Raw genomic sequence first — 18,046 nt, 5'->3', positions numbered from 1 at the left:
GTTTTCTATATAGCCACTATACACGTGGTTTCTGAGTATCAGGTGCCATGCAAACCCTTCTAGAAGCTAGGAGGTGTTGGAGGACTAGAAATCGGTTCATTTGTCCATGTACCTCTACAAAGCACATACTTTTCAACACACAATACGGCTTAAAACAATTCCCAGAACTCAGTCATGTACAGGGTTTGCATGGCAAATTCACCCTTTTGCGAATCAAATTCACCCTTTTGCAGACCAAATTTTTCCACAAACATGTTTACTTAATCTTTGTAATAAAAATAATTCCAATGGTAACTTATTGTTAAAATTAAACATTTATTGCCATGTATTTAATAATAAACATAAACTACTTATTTAACATCAGAAATACTTATTTACTTATATGTAGCTTCATTTATAACAGTTCTCCTGCTGCTGCTCATGGTAATTTCATATACATAGTCATAAAATAATTATGACAATCTGTAGGAGTAATAGTTGTAACGGAATGATTAATAACATCTAGTAAATGTTCATAGTTTGATAGATCAGCCAAAATATTTCTTGCACAGAACTTAATTTTTGAAAAACGAAGGTGCGATCGAAAGTTAATACACCAGCTCCTGTGACCGTGCCAACATTTAGAGGACAAAATGTTCCTCTAATTGTAGCAAAAAACATTCAGGGAACAGTGTGGCATGAAGTAATTGCACATTCAACGGTTACTTCAAATATTTTTCACGAATTTCTTCAGAGATTATTGCAGAAATTGGATGAAGATAATCTGGAGGAAGCGTGGTTTTTTTATACAATGTAAGCCTCCCCAAAACCCAGGAAGTACATGATCTCATTGGGCACACAAGACACACTTTATTATTTCTACCACCATACTCTGCAATGAACCCCACTGAGGAAGTTTTCTCAAAAATTAAGTTCTGCGCAAGAAATATTTTGGCTGATCCATCAAATCATGAACATTTAGTTAGATGTTATTAATCATTCCCTTGGAACTATTACTCCTACAGATTGTCATAATTATTTTATGAATATGTATATGAAATTACCACAAACACCAGCAGGAGGACAGCTATAAATGAAGCTACATGTAAGTAAATAAGTATTTCTGATGTTAAATAAGTATTTTGTTTATTATTAAATATATGCAATAAAACGTTTAATTTTAACAATAACTTAACATTGGAATTATTTTTATTACAAAGATTAATAAAACATTTTTGTGGGAAAATTTGATCTGCAAAAGGATGAATTTGATTTGCAAAGGGGTGAATTTTGACTGCAAAACCTGACTATGCCTTTCCATACTTGACACCCCTAACCATAATGTTACTATAAACTTAATATTTTATGAAAGCAAAAAGATTATTTGTCATAGTAAAACTCTAAGAATGATGACAGAGTAATGGAATGGAATTTTAAATTTTACATTGGTGATCTTCAAAAAACACAATTTTTTTTTCCAAAATTTTTTTAGGTGGGTATGTTGACCAATGCAGGCAATGAGCCATGACAGCAGTTCTTCTAAATCCCAGCTCTGCCACTTCCTAGTGGTGTGATCTGGGGAAAGTTACCTATCCTCCTGAGTTCTAGTTTCCTCACTTGTGAAATTGTAATACTACTATTTTTTTCCAGGGATTTTACTAAAGTTACCAATGAAACACATAAAATACCTCTTACATAGTAAGTCCTCACAGATTTTTTATTCTCTTCTAATATTGTAGTTAAGAAAAAAACAGGACTCCATCACAAAAATTTTGAGAATTGCATGCATCAGAAAGTTCACTCAGAGCAATGAGTCAAGGATGCTTCCTCTGAGATGTAGGCTGGTAGTAAAAGTGTTAGATCAAAGTTGAAGTGAAGTTTAGAAACTGAGAGTCTAATTGACGTCCTATCCTAGGAGACATAATAATGTAGTTTGAGAAGACTGCTAGCAAAACCCCTGACTTTCAAACTTTCCTTGAAATAAATAACCTAGAAGAAGATGGAAAAAAAGAAAAGGAAAAGCTATTTTCCTATCAATCGTGAATTCCAGAGAATGAGGCCAGCTCGAAAGCCATGCTCACGGTCGCTCTACCTTGGTGCTCACTAATGGTGCATCTTTCCAGAACAGGCTGATTTTCTTTGGGGTACCTGAAATCTTACTGTGAAAGGGGGAAATGCAGCCATTTTCTTGACCCCCTTTTCTGATACCAAACATACCTTTTATGTGCCCTATTTTCTTCATCTAAAGAGCCTGTGAAATCTGTGCAACAGTGTGGTGACCCCGAGAAACCTGTTTTGCCTCTGAGGGACTGGGACTCGTGGTGCCCCGGCCTGTGGGTGCACAGTGTCTTGATAAGCAAAGTATCTTTCCTCCTAGGCTGCTTTGGTATCTTGGTGGAAGGGAAGGGCGTCCTGCCAAGAACAGTATTCTCACACAAGGAAACTAGCTCTGCAACAAAGGACTCTCGTCAGGATCCACAATCATCAAAAGTCACAAAAGACTTGCAAATAACAATTATTTCTGTCCTTCACAAGGACTCTAAATAGTCATCTTTCATCTGCCACAGCAGAAATGTTGAATATACCAACCTTTGTCCAAAGGAGCTGGGAGAGATCTCTGGGACGAAGAGCTTCTAAAATGTCAGGAGATGGGATGAAAATGTTGCAAAGCTGTATCAATGACAAAAGAGCTGGGAGTCAGACAGGACTCCTGAGGACACCGCAGTCCGTAAGGGGTGCTATGGTCAAGGTGCCCTAAGTTTCCACCTCATGTGGCTACCTACTACCTGTCAGATCCTGGCAGTTTACATAAAGGTCTTGATCTCAATCTTCTCCCTTAGGAAAATGGAAATATTTCCTTTGAAGGGTTTTTATTAGGATTAAATGTAAGAAGATCAATGAAGTGCCCACCATTATGTACTATTAGTTAAAATTAATCTCAACTTTTATGTCCACAGAAAGTGAGTCAGACTTCTGGCCCTCAAATGTCTCCCAGCTCACTAGCATAGTTTTCACGGCAGCTGATACATGCATGGTGTGACACAGACGACACCTACTAAAATAACTGCAATTGGAAACAGAATGTTTTCCCTATTAGTGTCACTTTCAAAAGATTCATTCATTCATTCATTCATTCACTCATTCAACGAATATTCGGCGGTGCCTTTCCAGCTGTATCAGAAAGTGTCCTGGATGTGGGTTGACAGACCAAGGAAACAAGGACCCTGTCCTCAAGGGTGTCCCAGTGTAGTGGGAGAGACAGACACGTCCATCACATCAACAGATATTGCTTGGACGACTACAGTGTTTGCTCAGCAAAGTCCTGGGCTGCTTGAGATATACCAGTGAGCAAGAGACAAAGATCCCTAAGAACAGGTAGCCAGTATTCCAGCAGGAGCTATGGAGGAGCAAGAGATAAGCCACACACATAACAAAGAAGTAAGTAACATAGTTAGGTCATAGTGGTGTAAAAAAGACATAATTTAGGCCAAAGTAAAGGGGATCAGGAAAGTGAGTGGGGGTAGAAAAGATGAGTGCACTTAGCAACATGAAGTATGGTGGCCTGGGTAGGGCTCTTTGAGGAGGTGAAAACTGTACAAGGCCTTCATGGGAGGGAGGAAGTTAGCCAGGCCGGTATGGGTAAAGAACATTCCAGGCAAAGGGTGAGTTAGAGCAAAGGTCCTAAAGAGGGAGTCGGGCTGACATGATCCGGAAAACTGGAGATGAGTGGTTGAAGGGGAAGGTGGAAGGGGTAAAGTCAAAGAGGAAACAGGACCCAGGTCTTGTAGGACCTTGAAGAGCTGTGTGAGGGTTTAACATTTGACTCTGATGCACAAACAGAGAAGCACTAGAACGGGTTTAGGTGCAGAATCAGAAGTCTGTACAGGGGACGGCATCAGGGAAAAGGAAGACACCGCAGTCAGGGAACGAGAGGTAGTGACCAAAACAGCAAGAGGACTCAGGAAGTGCTGCCTTTTTGAGAGAGTGGAAACATTCACCTGGACTTGACATCCATCCAACTTTGTGTTCAAACCCTTGACTGCACATCCGTGCCATTACTCAAAAATATCACAAAATTAGAAGTCCTGTATTCATCCCAAGTGTCATCGATTAATCAAAGAGAAAAAATAGGGAGGTATTTTTAATTCAATCACTTTGTCTTTGAGTAGTGTTTTTTTTTACTGAATTACCTAATACAGACCCACTACGAAGCTACTTCTGTGCCTGAGGGAGAAACAGTGTCCAATGTACAGGAAGACAAAGAATTTAGGAACACGTAGAGAATGACCTGAAGGACACAACCCATCAAACCTTCCCAAGTGAAACCATACATATGGAGCTGCCTATGTGCACTCATATTGCATTTTAATGTATAATACACAATTAACAGGTACTATAATAACTATCTTCTGTGATCCACATAATTTCCACCATACTCTTTCATTCAGCCAACTTCCCATGACGATGCTGCTAAGGTTGCTGTCCCTTTCCAATCAGCCTGCTCCTTCCTAACTCAGAAAAAAATGCAGAAACTTTATCCCAGTCTCGTTGGTCTCAGAGCAGATCCTCTCAGCTTTAGAATATTACATAGAAGCTATGTTCTCCTGGGTGCCTGGATCTTCCAGGCAGGAAAACATGAGAAAGGAGGAAGTGTGTACCAAAGCAATGGCATGTGCTGTGCATCTCAGCAACTCTCAACATACGTGAAATTTGTCACAGTGAATGGGAGAGGATGACCTTTGGAGTCAGGCAGACCAAAGTGTGAATCTCAGCTCCATCGCTTACTGCCTTACTTACTTAAACACATCTCAGCCTGTTTCTTAATCTGCTTACGAGGCATTTTGATACTCATTTTCCAAGTTTGCTGGTAAATAAATACTAAGTATGTAAAATAAAACATACCACCAAAACCGAAATCCATGCTGACAACGAAGACAAAATAGACTATCTTCTTTTCTCTATCACTTAATTCCATTTGATGCTTGTCGGGGGAAATTGGACTTCAAGTTGTTGAGTAACATGTCAAGGTGACACAGTTCACTGATGGGAATGATACAGGCACTCAGGTGTTCTTTTCACTATTGTGCAAGTGAACATCGAGATGGAAGATACATTTCTCTGAACTGAGTGACTCTTAGCAAATCAACACCTTACCTAAAAAGTCAACTCTGACCATTATCAACAAATGCCACAAAAAACCATAGCTCTTGATGAATCCTTTGGACAAGACATGGTGACATTGCGAGGGCACAGGCTATCGAGACAAGAAGACTTTAATTCAAATACAAACTCCACTCTAAGCCTTCTCGTCTATGAAATGGAAATAGTAACTGCCTCCTTAAGATTTAATAGGCTGTCAGTTAAATAGGATACAGGGCTCAACACAGGGCCTGGCACATACACTGTACGCAGCAAGGATTACATTTCGTAACCTCCCTTTCCTACTGACTCCAGGCAAAGTTCAATGTCAACCTCTTCAAGCAGAGGTGAAATTTCTACTGTGAAAAATATTTTGTCTCTCTTTATTTTTGGTTGGATTTTCATGGATGGCAATTAATTGCTGTGTCACATAGCTTTTGATGCATAACAAACCACCCCAAAATTTAGTGACAATCGGTTCACTGTCAGCTGGGGTGAAGGGGATACATGGGCCATGGGCTTCTCATCATCCACCAAGCCCGGGCTTCTTCACATTGTTGTCATCTTGTTTGAAGAGCAGCAAGAGAGGGAAACCCCAGCGTGCAAGCACTTTTTAATTCTCTGCTTGCTTCACACTTGCCATTGTCCCACTGGACAAAGTTCCATCTCCAAGGCCATGGACAATGTGGGAGGAGATACAGGCAAGCGTGAACAAATTGCAGTTGTTACTGTGACAGGCAACTGTTACAATGGTTCACCAAATCACCTTCTTCATCACTGGAGAAATACTTAACTACAGACAAACCAGGCAGTGGAATTCTAGTCTCTGAAAAACAATTCTGACTCTTCTCTAGAAAAAGTGGTAACTGTCTTCTGCTACTATTAGACTAGGTGAACGATAAAATTATTTTATGAAATACTGGGGTGGGGGAGGAAACTAACTTCAAATTTTCCTTGGCATTGAACTAAACATGTAAGTTGTGGGTCTCTTTATTTAGAAACACACTGTGCATTTCTTTGCCAGTAGGAATCTAGCCCATACCATATTCCATATTATAATGTTGCTATTCCTCTCCCTTCCAATAAACATGCCCCCAGCAGAGGCATATTGCACAGGCATAATCTGATGTGGAAATGATGGAATAGGCTAGAAAATGGCCCTAGTGGTGAGACAAAGAGATAGTACCTGGTAATTGTGAACTAGACTTGTGACATGGCTGGGGCCTGGGTCCAATGTACACGAAGACTGCCCCCAAACATCAGCCCCATCTCCCAGCTTTGCTAGACTTCCTTTTGATGTATTGAAATCATCTTACAAAACTGAGTACAAGGTTATCATTTTCTACTACAATGCCCTAACCATATTTTTGGGGATCCCTTGGTATACTTTATTTTGGGGTAGTTTGATATTTCTGCTGTGAATGTCATGATTTCCCCATTCCATTTTCTGTATGAGTATTGCTGGAATACATGAAAGCTCTTGGTATTTTAAATACTAATATTTCACTCTGCCATTTAAAGGAATTTATTTTTTTATATCGTTTCTTAGGTGCTTCCCAAGAATATATTCATACCTGTAAATAATTACTATTTTGTCTTTTTTTTACCAAAATCACACTTTTTTTTCTCTTTACAATCCCATTACACTGGAAAGAACATCTAACACAATATTTAATGATATTGGTGATATAGGTATATCTGTCTAGATTCTGATTGTAATGGATTTTATCCTAGTGGTTTATCATCGCTTGTGTTTGTGAGTATGGACACACTGAGGAATAACAGCCTGCTAAAATCTATGTGTTTTTAGTCATGAGGTATTGCATTCCTTCACATGTTCTTGCTCATCCACAGATTGCTAAAATATGGTCAGGAGCAGTGGTGCCTTTATTGGTTGAAGTCATCCCCTTTATGTCTCCATCTTATCATGTCCTTCATATACGACCCATACATTTTTATCACATTATGCTCTAGACACTGCATGTGTGTAGCCCCTGGGAACAGGATCATTTTTATGAGCTATTTTGGGTATACATGGAGTGGAGAAGACCCTGGGAAGCTGAACTAACTTGTTCTTTAACAACTGGACTTTATGTTTCATAACTACTTTCCACTTACATTTTAGTCAATTTCTGCTTGATGAAGGAATATTTCATTGGAAGAGTTTTTGTGATCTTCTTTGCCTGATGCCAGCAGTCTGTTGGTTAGAGAGAGAAAGATGCCTCAGTTGCAATTTGGCAAAGTTAGGGCACATCAGAAGTCTTCTCCATCAGGCTACTGTTAGAGGAAGGAAACAATAAAAAACATTTAAAAGGAGAGGGAAGGCTTTAGGTTGCTGAATTTTTGCCTGTTGGGGGCCACTTCGTGGCCTAGAGGACAGGATGACCAAACAGAGAGGACAGAGAACACCAAATGGCCTTGTTGCCGTCCCACACCAGGAGACTTCTGAAAATCAAAATGTAGAATATGAAGGGATTTCCATAGTAGTGTTTTCCAAAACCCCAACCAGCACTCTTCCATGAGAGAGAGAAGAGTGGAGATTCTTGAGATTTAATAAGGCACTACTTGGGGTGTTTCTCCAGATGATGGGTGAATATGACTTAAATGCATTTAGGTGAGGAGCTTACCGATGAGGAAACTGAGGAAGGGGGCGGGTAAGATGTCAACAGGGGTTGAAGAAAAGTGTATGGGCTGTGCCAAAGATGTCTGGCTAGATGAAAAACCTGTTGAAGAAATAAAACTGCATGGTATGACTCAGCAAAGATTAGGTAAGACTGATCCAAGAATACCGAGGATGCTTTGGACAGATCGGGACCTCGTTATGAATAAGCCGGCACCATTCATCATGGGTGATGAAGATGCACTTGAACCTACTGTGTGGAGAACGACTGCGTCTGTCTCCTGAACCTGGTGGGCGGTGAGGAAACGCCCCGCGGCACCACAGCCACGTTCAGTTTCAAGGTACACGTGGAAAAGTCCCGGCCCAAGTCACAATGCGGGGAATTTAACTCCACGTGAAGGAGATTCCGAGCCGGAGAGCTGCCGGGCGCCTGCGCGGTGGGCCCCAGGCGCCCGCGCAGCAGGAGCCGCGAGACCCCGACCCCCGCCCCCGCCCCCGCCCCCGCCCCTCGCCCTCCAACGGGAACGCGCACGTGGAAAGGGAACGCGAACGCGCACGCGATGGCGCCTCACCTCCCTCTACCCTGCTCCGGCCGCTGAGAAGGCGACGCGCGCGGGAGCCGCGGGTGGGCTGCGTGTAGACCAGCAGTCCCGGGCGGCGGCGGCGGCGGCGGCGGCGGCGGCAGCGGCGGCGGCGGCAGTGCCTCCACCTCCTCCAGTCAGGCGTCTGCACTCGCGACCCCCGCCGCGGAGGGGCGGAGGGGCGGACTGACTGACGTCCTCGCCGGCCGCCCCCGCCCCCGCCCCGCCCCCGCCCCATCTTCTCTTAGGCGCCGGGCTCGCGGGCTGAGGCGCTCGCTTCTCTTTCCCTGCCCCCTTTCTCTCCGCAGCACCTCGGCCGGCGGCTGCGGCGGCGACCCGAGCAGAAGCGAGCGCGGGAGCAGGCGGCCTGAAGGATGAAGTGCAAGCCCAACCAGACGCGGACCTACGACCCCGAGGGCTTCAAGAAGCGGGCGGCGTGCCTGTGCTTCCGGAGCGAGCGGGAGGACGAGGTGCTGTTAGTGAGTAGCAGCCGGTACCCGGACCGCTGGATCGTGCCGGGCGGGGGCTTGGAGCCCGAGGAGGAGCCGGGCAGCGCGGCGGTCCGAGAGGTGTTCGAGGAGGCGGGAGTCAAGGGGAAGTTAGGCCGGCTCCTGGGCGTCTTCGAGCAGAACCAAGATCGCAAGCACAGAACGTACGTGTACGTCCTGACTGTCACTGAGATTCTAGAGGATTGGGAAGATTCGGTGAGCATTGGGAGGAAGCGAGAGTGGTTCAAAGTCGAAGATGCGATCAAGGTCCTCCAGTGCCACAAGCCCGTGCATGCCGAATACCTGGAGAAACTAAAGCTGGACGGTTCCGCCACCAGTGGAAACTCCGTGGCCCTGTCCGTGCCGGGGAGCGACCCCTAGTATGTACCGCTCCTGCACAGACCTCTCTGCTTTCCGCCTGCCCTACAACACCTAGTGCCCGCGCACCTCTGGTGACATGTGCGGGCTCCCCGGGGGAGGGAGGCTCCTTTTGTTTCCTTGGCAGACCCCTGAATCACGCTTGCAAACTGCCTCAGTTGCGAGGCAGTGTTTTCGGACAATTTGCACGTTTTTCAGATGCTTTGAAAACCGCTTCTTGGTAGCGCTATTTAACGCAGTTCGGAAAGCCGAAGCCACATGCGTTGTTCTTTTAAGGTGCCTTAACTGCTCACCCAGCCCTTGGGGGTGTGTGTGTGTGTGTGTGCTCTGTGGTTGGTTGGTTTTGGGGTTTTTTTGTTTTTTGTTTTTTTTTTACATTTCACACGTGTGTGTGTGTGTGTGAGCGCGCGCTTGTGTGCGCATTTTTGGTACCAGTTTTGTGGTTTGTAGTGAAGGCCTTTAAATTCTGATCACCTTGGTTATGTGGCATCTTTCATTAATTTTGTTTCCGTTGTTATCTCATTCACGGCGTTAGCCCTTGTCAGCAAGTTCTTTGGTGGGAATTGGTTTAAAACGATCAGTTTTGAATTTAAAAAAATGATCGAAGAAATTTGACATTTTGTGCTCTAACCGCACTCGACCATAATTTTGTCTCCAGAAATGTGATGTAATTTGCCCTTTTCAGAAATTTTTTATTCATATGTAAATAATTTGATACGCAAAAATTGTTCACAACTGGTAATTTTTCACTGCCCACTTGAAATGGCCATTCCATATATAAACCAAATGTAGTTTAACAAAATATTACTCTCAGAGTACGTATTTCTCACGAAGGTATTGTTAGCCATATATATCTTATCATGAAAACTGTATTCATAGAGTATGATGTAGCATGCTGTCCTTGCAGCTCTCATTGCCCCTTTCTCAGGCCCCTAGAACTACCATGGTTCTCTCAAAATAAACTAGTTTTTGAAAGGAAGTTATTCCGCATATTTGAATTTAGTGGCATTCCATTTAAACTTCGTGACTGACAGTTGCCACAGGAATGGGATCTATATGGTGATTACATCCCAACTGAGTGAGGTTCCTTTCTTGATACTCAACTGTTAAAGACTTTCAACGTGTTAGGACACCTAAACAATCTGTCTTAAGGATTGAGGCTGTATGTTTTGTCCCACAGGACAATCTTTTTGGGAGAGCCAAATTAAAAAACCATACATTTACCTTGATACTTGCTTAAAATCAGGAATCCCATCTCAATTGCTTAGGACTCTCCTTTATTCCCCCAGCCATATCATCGGTTTGGTAGAGGAAAAACATACTTTGTGAAGAGGGTAAAGGTCATTCCATGTATAACACTTAAACACTTTTAAAATATTCTAGTAAATAATGAACAGAAAATAATGGTCATTTAAAATGTTTTGTTCCTCCTCAAAGTAACCTGTTTTTAAACAGTTCCTCCTAAAATTTTAAGAGTTACCCCGTGTTAAAAAATTAATATCTTACTGTTGTGCAACATACGTACAGAACAATGCATACATCTTAACTGTATAGCTTAATGAATTTTGACATAGTTAACACATACATGTAACCAGAATCCAGATCAAGAAATTAATGTTGCCTGTAACTCAAAAGCCCATTGTATTCCTCCTCTTAATCTGTACTCTGCCCTCCCATCTTTTAAGACCATAGAATAGTTATGTTTTTGAACTTTATATATTGAATTTTAGATGATATACTCATGTGCTGCTCCATTGTGTGCTTTTTGTTTTATACTTCAAAATACTCAATTTTTCTCCATTTGGTTTGCATTGTAATTCTACGAACTATTAACATTTTTCTATAATTACTGCTAAAAAATTGGCTTCGTTGCACTTTGTAAAGAAATTTGGGGCCACTATTTTGAAAACAAATCTTATTACTTATTTAAGTACAGATAAAGTATAAGTTTTAGTTCATAAGACATTTTCCATACTAATGCTATGAAAGTAAACTAAAAATAAAGTGGGTTTTCAAAACCAATGACAGTTTCATTATCTGAATTATATAGTTTGATCAAATATGGTTATTGAGGGTTTTTCTGTTTTTCTCTTAAGTATAATGTATCAAATACATATTTGGACCCATATTTTCAATTTCACTTAAATTGACTTTTACTATTCATACAATCTCAGATAGACCCAAACATGTTTTTCCCCTGCTAACCTAGTTATTCAAGAAGATTCTTAAATTCTACATGAACGTTAACATAACAGATGTACTGGATTCTTATTTTATAGATAATTTTTTAAATAAAACTCCACTTGAAATGCTGTTCACAAATACTTTGGAGGCTTAACCTGTATTTGTTATTCATAGAGGTAATAATGAATCATCTGAATTTGGTTCTTACATATCTGATAAAGGCAAAAATGTACAGTATTCATACTGATCCATTATTAAGAATTATTAGCCTATAAATACATTGTGTTTTTTCTTTTGTCTTTTCTTTTTTTCTTTTTTTGCCAGAAACATTTAGAATAAGTTGCACTGTTTTTCAGGACTGACCGTCAGGTTCATTTAAGTAGTTTTTGTGGAATATTCTCTGGAACCCAACCTAGTCAGAATATTTTAAAACTCTAAGGAGATTTTTTTTTTCACTTCAAGACCAAGAGTCTCAGGCTAAGACCTGTGAGCAGAGGTAGTATATGGAAAATTTGTACCACCTCAGCACTCCAAAGATTGATGTACATTTAGGATTTTTTTTTCCTTCTAAGAATGTTAAAAAGTCACTTGTACATTGTTTGGTTATTCAGCCCTCCCCTGGATAAAAAAATAAAAAGAGAACTCTCCACAAATGATTCAGGTTTGCAGACATGAATCAGCAATTTATTTTCTGCATGTTTTATAAACATTTTCAGCTGGTCAAATATTTTAATGTTTTAGAAAACTTTAGAAGTTAATATAGATACATAGATATACTGGAAATAATTGGTGCTGTGTCTATAATGTATAAATTTTTTCAAGAAATTGTGTGTGTATGTGCATACATGCACACACAAATAAATGATGTATATTTGTACAGAGCTTTTACTTCTAGGCATCCCATGTGTGGGAGCCACCAAACACAGAGTTTTATCAATATTTTCATGGTACTTGTCTCCTGATAAACTGTTAATACCATATTTAGCAGATTTTAAATGTTTATGGGCAAACAGCACTATGAAAAGTAGAAAGCCCACTATGGTGACTGAAGTAAAACATGACATTTTTATGAGAGAGTTTGATGTGACAGAAACTAAATTGGGTCTTTGAAGTCAGACCTAGGCGTGAAAACTGGTTCCAGTTCTTGCTCACTGCGTAACTTCAGCCAAGTTACCTATCGGCTGCTCCATTTTTTAAAATATAAAATTGGAGATAATAAAAATAGGTACTTCATAAACTTCTATGAGAAGCCTTTCCTGACCACCTGGGTTAAGACACTCTCTTCTGTGTGTGTCATGGTTCTTACATTTTACTGAACTTGCCTATTTGCATGGCTGTTTGGCCACTAAATGCAAAGTCTTTGATAGGTGGGAACCAACCTGAATTATTTCCATAAGCATCCAGATCATGGAATTTAGGAGTTTTTGTCTTAGATGGCCTTTTTGCAAAACTAGTATCACTCGTTTCCTCACTTTTTTTGTTTCATAATTCATACATATTGACCTGTAACTCCCTCAGCTGCTTATCCAGACTCACGTTGTATCTGCATTAGGTAACTCTTTGAAGGCTTTCCAAATGTGAAGTGAGTGATGCAGATGATAGGCCCTTTGCACATTTGTTGATTGGAGGAATTGTTAAATTAGTGCCTGCTAATCATATGTTGGGTTGTTTTTCCAGATGAACAGCAAAGATGTTCAGGATTGCTTTGAAAGAATCATTAATGTGAACCATCGAGCAATGGAATTGTCAAGTACAGGTGAACGCTCCCAGGTTTCCTCGGAGATAGCTCATCTGGGTTTCCTCCTTCATCTTGGGACAGCCCATCCCTGTCTGTTTCACTGACTCCTCTTGCCCTGGTTGTTGTACTGTTGTACTTGAACAGACTCTTAGTTCAGCACCTATAGCCTTTTGTTGTGCTTTTTTGATGTGTCTGCCTTCTCCATTAGACTATGATATCCTTGAGACCAAGGACCATGTTTCCTTACTCTTCGTATATTCCACATCTGAGACTACTTGAAATTTGGTTGGCATCACTGAAGGTTCTTTGATTTAATTCATGTTTTGTCATCACGATGTGGCAAAAACGTTCCCTTTCCACTCTGGCGCTACTAGAGTATATGCTGTCTAAGCACCGTTTGTATGGCTTTTCTATATCAGGTGTTTCAGTAACTTTTCAAAGCACTTGTAAGATGTTCAAGGACAAGAATTATTGCTCATATTTCTGCAATACCACACAGTGGCTAACACAGTTTTAAGATTACTCCATCACTTAGGGCAACATTTTGTAGAATCAGTCCTTTGTGTACCGACTTCAGTGTTTTTGTACTATTGTTAATTTGCTGAAAATTTTATTCAAGAAAATCACTTGCTATATAAAACTATAAAAGTAAATACAATGAATACAAGATAACATTGTGAGTTTTTATAAAAATTTTAAAATGATACACAAATAATAAATTTAATGTTTTTGCAATGCCCTAACCACTTCTTTCATGTAATCTTAACGTCTCTTTGAAGAAAACATTGTTTTCTCATTTTACTGATTCAGTATACTGTATTATTTGATACCAGAGCCAATAAAGACTGCAGTGTAGGCAGTTTCCAAAGTTAATTATGTCTCTTAGTTTGCCTAGGTTTCTTTTGTATCTCTTACTGATTCAGTCAGCCATAGTTTTCATCCCCTTTTCCAATACACTCAGCTAACTCCTCATCCCACCTGGTTTCTGCATGTGAGAGTGAGAACTGAGAGATAGATAGCTAAATGTTGTTACTTGGAAAAGGCATGGGGAGGGGGAACTTCTGTGAAGGATGAACAGAAAATGCAGGATTTAGAAAGAGGACTTGGGTCAGCTGCCTCAGGGAGAACAACTTTAAGAAAAAGACAAAGATGTTTAGAGGAAATTTTGTGGAGTTTTGCCTGGGGGTTTATGATGTCAGCACTTTTCCCCAGCTCCCTACAAAGGCCCCAAAGTGGCTTTTATAAAGGAATGACATGGAGGAGGGGAAGTGCCCCATTTTAGTGTTACATCCTTCCTTATGGTACCAGTGAAATGTATTGACTGTTCCCCCAATCCTTGCAGAATTTTAAATAAAAACATCTCCCCAATCTATTGGGTATTTTTTAGGTGTGAAATGGTACTGTGGTTATGTTTTTTAAAAAATCCGTATCTTTCAGTGAAATGTATGTAAATTTTACAGATAAATGATATGCTACTGGTATTTGATTCAAAATCTGAGGGTGGGATAGGTGAGCGTATAGATGAAACAAGATTGGCAATAAATTGATAATTGTTGAAGCTGTATGGTGGGTATTTGGGAATTCGTTATACTATTCTCTATACTTTTGTATATGTTTGAGAATTTCCATAATAAAAATTGTAAAAAAACTTCTTCAGCATTTACTTGCAGTCCCCCCTGTATCCTTAAGACCTAAGTAAGAAAGGCTAGGATAAATCCACAGCCTAAACAGACTCGTCCCCTTCAAAATCTAGGTTTTGTTCCTGAGCTAAACATATTTGCAGACTTAGTGTGCAAATATGTTTAGATTAGTGTGAATTCTTTCCTTGGAGTTCTCCCAGTTCCACATGAAAAAGGCTTTTAGCCCTATCCACATGCCAAACATGACCAGAACACTTTGAACCCCAATGGTGGACATAAGCTTAGGTTCCAGATGAGACACACAACACTCCTCATTCTACAATTTATCTTTAAAAAACATCAAAACATTAAATTTTTCCTGATTACAAAATTAATTCATCTCAATTTCAGAAAACTTGGAAAATTACCCCAAAAGTAACTGAATCAAAAATAACAGGTAATTCCCCTACCCAGAATAACCAAGTTTGAAAAAGATACACGTGTATGTAGATTTTCAGTCTAAATATGTGTAACCAAAAAATGAATGGCATAGTTAAGCCCCTTCCACCAGAATATTTCCAAAAACCCATACCCCCCTTTATTGTTAGGCACACACCACACAGGCACTTTGCTGTTCCTCAGAATTTTTTAGTAATGCTCAGAGCCTAATTGGGATACTTCTGTCCTGCATAAGTGCAGCAGGCATGGCACAAAACGTGGGTCTGAAATCCAGACCAAGCTCTACTCACCAAGTCCTGATGCGGGGTGGAATTGGCCTGGTTTTGTTTCGTTTTTGTTTGTATCCCAATTCCCATACAAACTTTCTACTCACCAAACACTGAGGCTGGTGGCAGGGATGGTAGTGGCATCAATTCAGAGGGGGTGCCCCTTTAATAAATCACACGATTGCGATATATTGGCTAAAAGTAGGCCTGCTACTACATTGTTTTCCAGAAAGTTCACTGTCCTCTGGAGCCTCAGCAAGCTACCATATCACTACCTCTCTGCAGCCTCTGGCCCTCATGAGGTTGCTGCTGTTCTTTTAGGCACAGTGGTTTTCAACTGGGAAACCCCTGTGGAGGCTACACCTCTGGATTTGGGGAATGGAATTCTGTTTTCCCATTTCTACCTATTTATCCCACAATATGCTTTCATTTTCCCTAATTTCCTACAACACACCGGAGACCAGGCCATAAGTTTTAATGGAGTTTTACTGAATTTTACCAGATCATGTGAAGCACATGTATACAAAGAACACAATTTATAACTACCATGTTTCCCCAAAAATAAGACCTAGCCAGACAATCAGCTCTAATGTGTCTTTTTGAGCAAAAATTAATACAAGACCTGGTCTTATTTTACTATAAGCCCAGGTCTTAATATAATATATAATACAATGTACTATATAATATAATACTGGGTCTTATATTAAGTTTTGCTCCAAAAGACGCATTAGAGCTGATTGTCCGGCTAGGTCTTTTTTCAGGGAAACATGGTACCCCACAAATCAGATATTTTCTAGGTTTCATTGTTAGACTAGTTCCCTAACATGGCCTGACTCCAAGTGGCCTAGGGAAGTCCCTCCGGCCCCCATTCCCCATCACTACCAAAACTTCAGTTTGTAAATTCAGTCAAGGACAAAGTGAAGGGAAAGCTGCTCCTGCAACTCAATCGCCTAACAGTATTCTAAGTGTCTCAAACTTAATATCCGAGGATTCAAGATGTGAACCTGAAATGAATGGAATGGATCAACAGGTTAGAATGTGATGGATTGGGGATAGAAATTCAGTTTTATATTACTGAATAGCTCTTGTATTACTGAAAGCTCATGCTCTATTAAGACGATGAAGAACAGGACTGGCAATATCTTATAGTGCAGTGCTCCACCTTTTTTCGAGATAGTGAACATGTTAACCCTCCATGTTCCAAGAAGCCTACGCAGCATAGTGAAGAAGCAGGCTAGGACCTCTGGAAGTTTAGACTTCTTTGAGGTCAGTGCTGAGTATGTAGAGGACTCAACAGGATTGTGATCGAATCTCTTTTCCTTTTGTCTATCAAGTCATATTTAGACCTCATTCTTGGGTGTTACAAAGACATAGACTGCAAAGTCAACTCTTAGTAGATAGACCCAATGATGGCATCACACTCTCTAGTAGTCATTTTAGAAATTAGCCCAGTCCTGGATTTATTTGATTTAGAGTGAGGAAAACTTTCCCAGGAATACTCTGCTACCCAAGAACACACTGCTGTCCAAGTCTATTTACAAATTACCTTTCTCTAATCATGAATTAAACTTAATACGTTTTATATATGAAGAAAGATCCTCTATTATGCTCTAATCAATAATTTTGAGTTCTTTAAGCTGTTTTTTTTTTTTCATCTAGTTTTAACCTGGTAGATAAATAAGAAAGTGCTTGCATTTATCTATTATCTCCATCCTCATAATTGAGCTTTAGCCGTGATAAAGCTATTCAGAACTTTTAGGCCAAGAATTCTGTTACATCTAGGGATATGTGGATTAAGGAAATGAGACATGGCAGCTGTCTTCATGGAGCTCTCAGTGTATTGGGGAGACATAATAAAATAAGAAATCTCAACAAAATGTACTAAGTGTTTTTTTATGATAGTGGAGATTGGGCTCTGCCAGCACATAATAGGGGGAACTAACCTAGTTTATTGCGGAAGGGAGGAGATTCTCAGAGGATATGACATGTAACTTGGCACCTGATGGATGACTAAGACTCAGCCAAGAGGAGTAGTAGGAGGGTGTTCCAGAGGGAAGAGGGAAGAGCAGGTGTGAGGTAATGGAAGCCAGATAGGAGCTTGCTCATTATGTCTAGGACATAGTCTGAGGGTGTAGAGAGGAAAGGAATCTTCTAGAGATGAAGCCAACAGGGTAAGAAAAAGCCAGGTTATAGAGGGTCTGACATGACTCATTCGGGAATTTGAGGAGAGGAGACATAACATCACTTGGTCTGAAGAGTGGAAAATTGTTTGAAAAGGGAGAGAAGATTGTAATAGATATGGTAATAATCTAGGTGAGAAATGCTAGTGACCTGAACTAGGGTGTTGACCATGATAGAAGTGGACATATTTCAGAAATGTATAGGGTTTAAAGGAGCATGAGTTGATTAATCGGATGTGGGAGATGAGAGAGAGGTGAATATCATGGATATATTTAAAGATATTTGGCTGAAGCAACTGAATCGATGATACCATTCCCTTAGATGGAATCTAATAGAAAGCATTAGTTGTGCAGGGCTGAGAAGAAAATGAGATTAGTTTTATAACTTAGTTTCTGGTACTCCAAGATTAACTTG

General features: G+C 40.4%; 2 protein-coding genes across 8 annotated transcripts in view; one reads left to right on the top strand and one right to left on the bottom strand.

Moving 5' to 3' along the window:
• LOC308495436 (uncharacterized protein) overlaps positions 1-8,557 on the bottom strand; it is a gene marked incomplete at its 5' end in the record, with an annotated part of 111,069 nt that extends 102,512 nt beyond the window's left edge. For 3 of the 6 annotated variants that reach the window (XM_081043645.1, XM_081043646.1, XM_081043643.1), the window contains 3 exons: positions 7,237-7,315; positions 7,746-7,841; positions 8,311-8,557. In XM_081043645.1, coding sequence (XP_080899771.1) covers positions 7,237-7,315; positions 7,746-7,841; positions 8,311-8,557 — 422 coding nt within the window. Of the gene's footprint in view, positions 1-2,568; positions 2,650-7,236; positions 7,316-7,745; positions 7,842-8,310 lie in introns of all 6 variants that reach the window. The other 3 variants (XM_081043648.1, XM_081043647.1, XM_081043644.1) reach the window with 2 other exon arrangements.
• On the top strand, positions 8,227-14,747 carry NUDT11 (nudix hydrolase 11). 2 transcript variants are annotated; one of them, XM_081043650.1, is made up of 3 exons: positions 8,227-8,363; positions 8,628-9,187; positions 13,047-14,747. In XM_081043650.1, coding segments are annotated over exons 2-3 (495 nt in total). In that variant the 5' UTR covers positions 8,227-8,363; positions 8,628-8,693; the 3' UTR covers positions 13,048-14,747. The 2 variants fall into 2 exon arrangements, with proteins under 2 accessions (XP_080899776.1, XP_080899775.1); XM_081043649.1 differs by lacking the exon at positions 8,227-8,363 and having other exon boundaries at positions 8,474-9,187.
• Positions 14,748-18,046: the final 3,299 nt, after the last annotated feature.

The sequence above is a fragment of the Rhinolophus hipposideros genome (assembly GCF_964194185.1).
Source record: "Rhinolophus hipposideros genome assembly, chromosome: X".
Lineage (NCBI taxonomy): Eukaryota > Metazoa > Chordata > Mammalia > Chiroptera > Rhinolophidae > Rhinolophus > Rhinolophus hipposideros.
The sequence above is the reverse complement of the archived record's forward strand: the minus strand, read 5'-3'. Positions and strand labels throughout refer to the sequence as shown.

Coding starts and splice junctions, on each gene's coding strand:
- NUDT11 (XM_081043650.1), top strand. CDS start 8,694: ATGAAGTGCAAGCCCAACCAGACGCGGACCTACGACCCCGAGGGCTTC.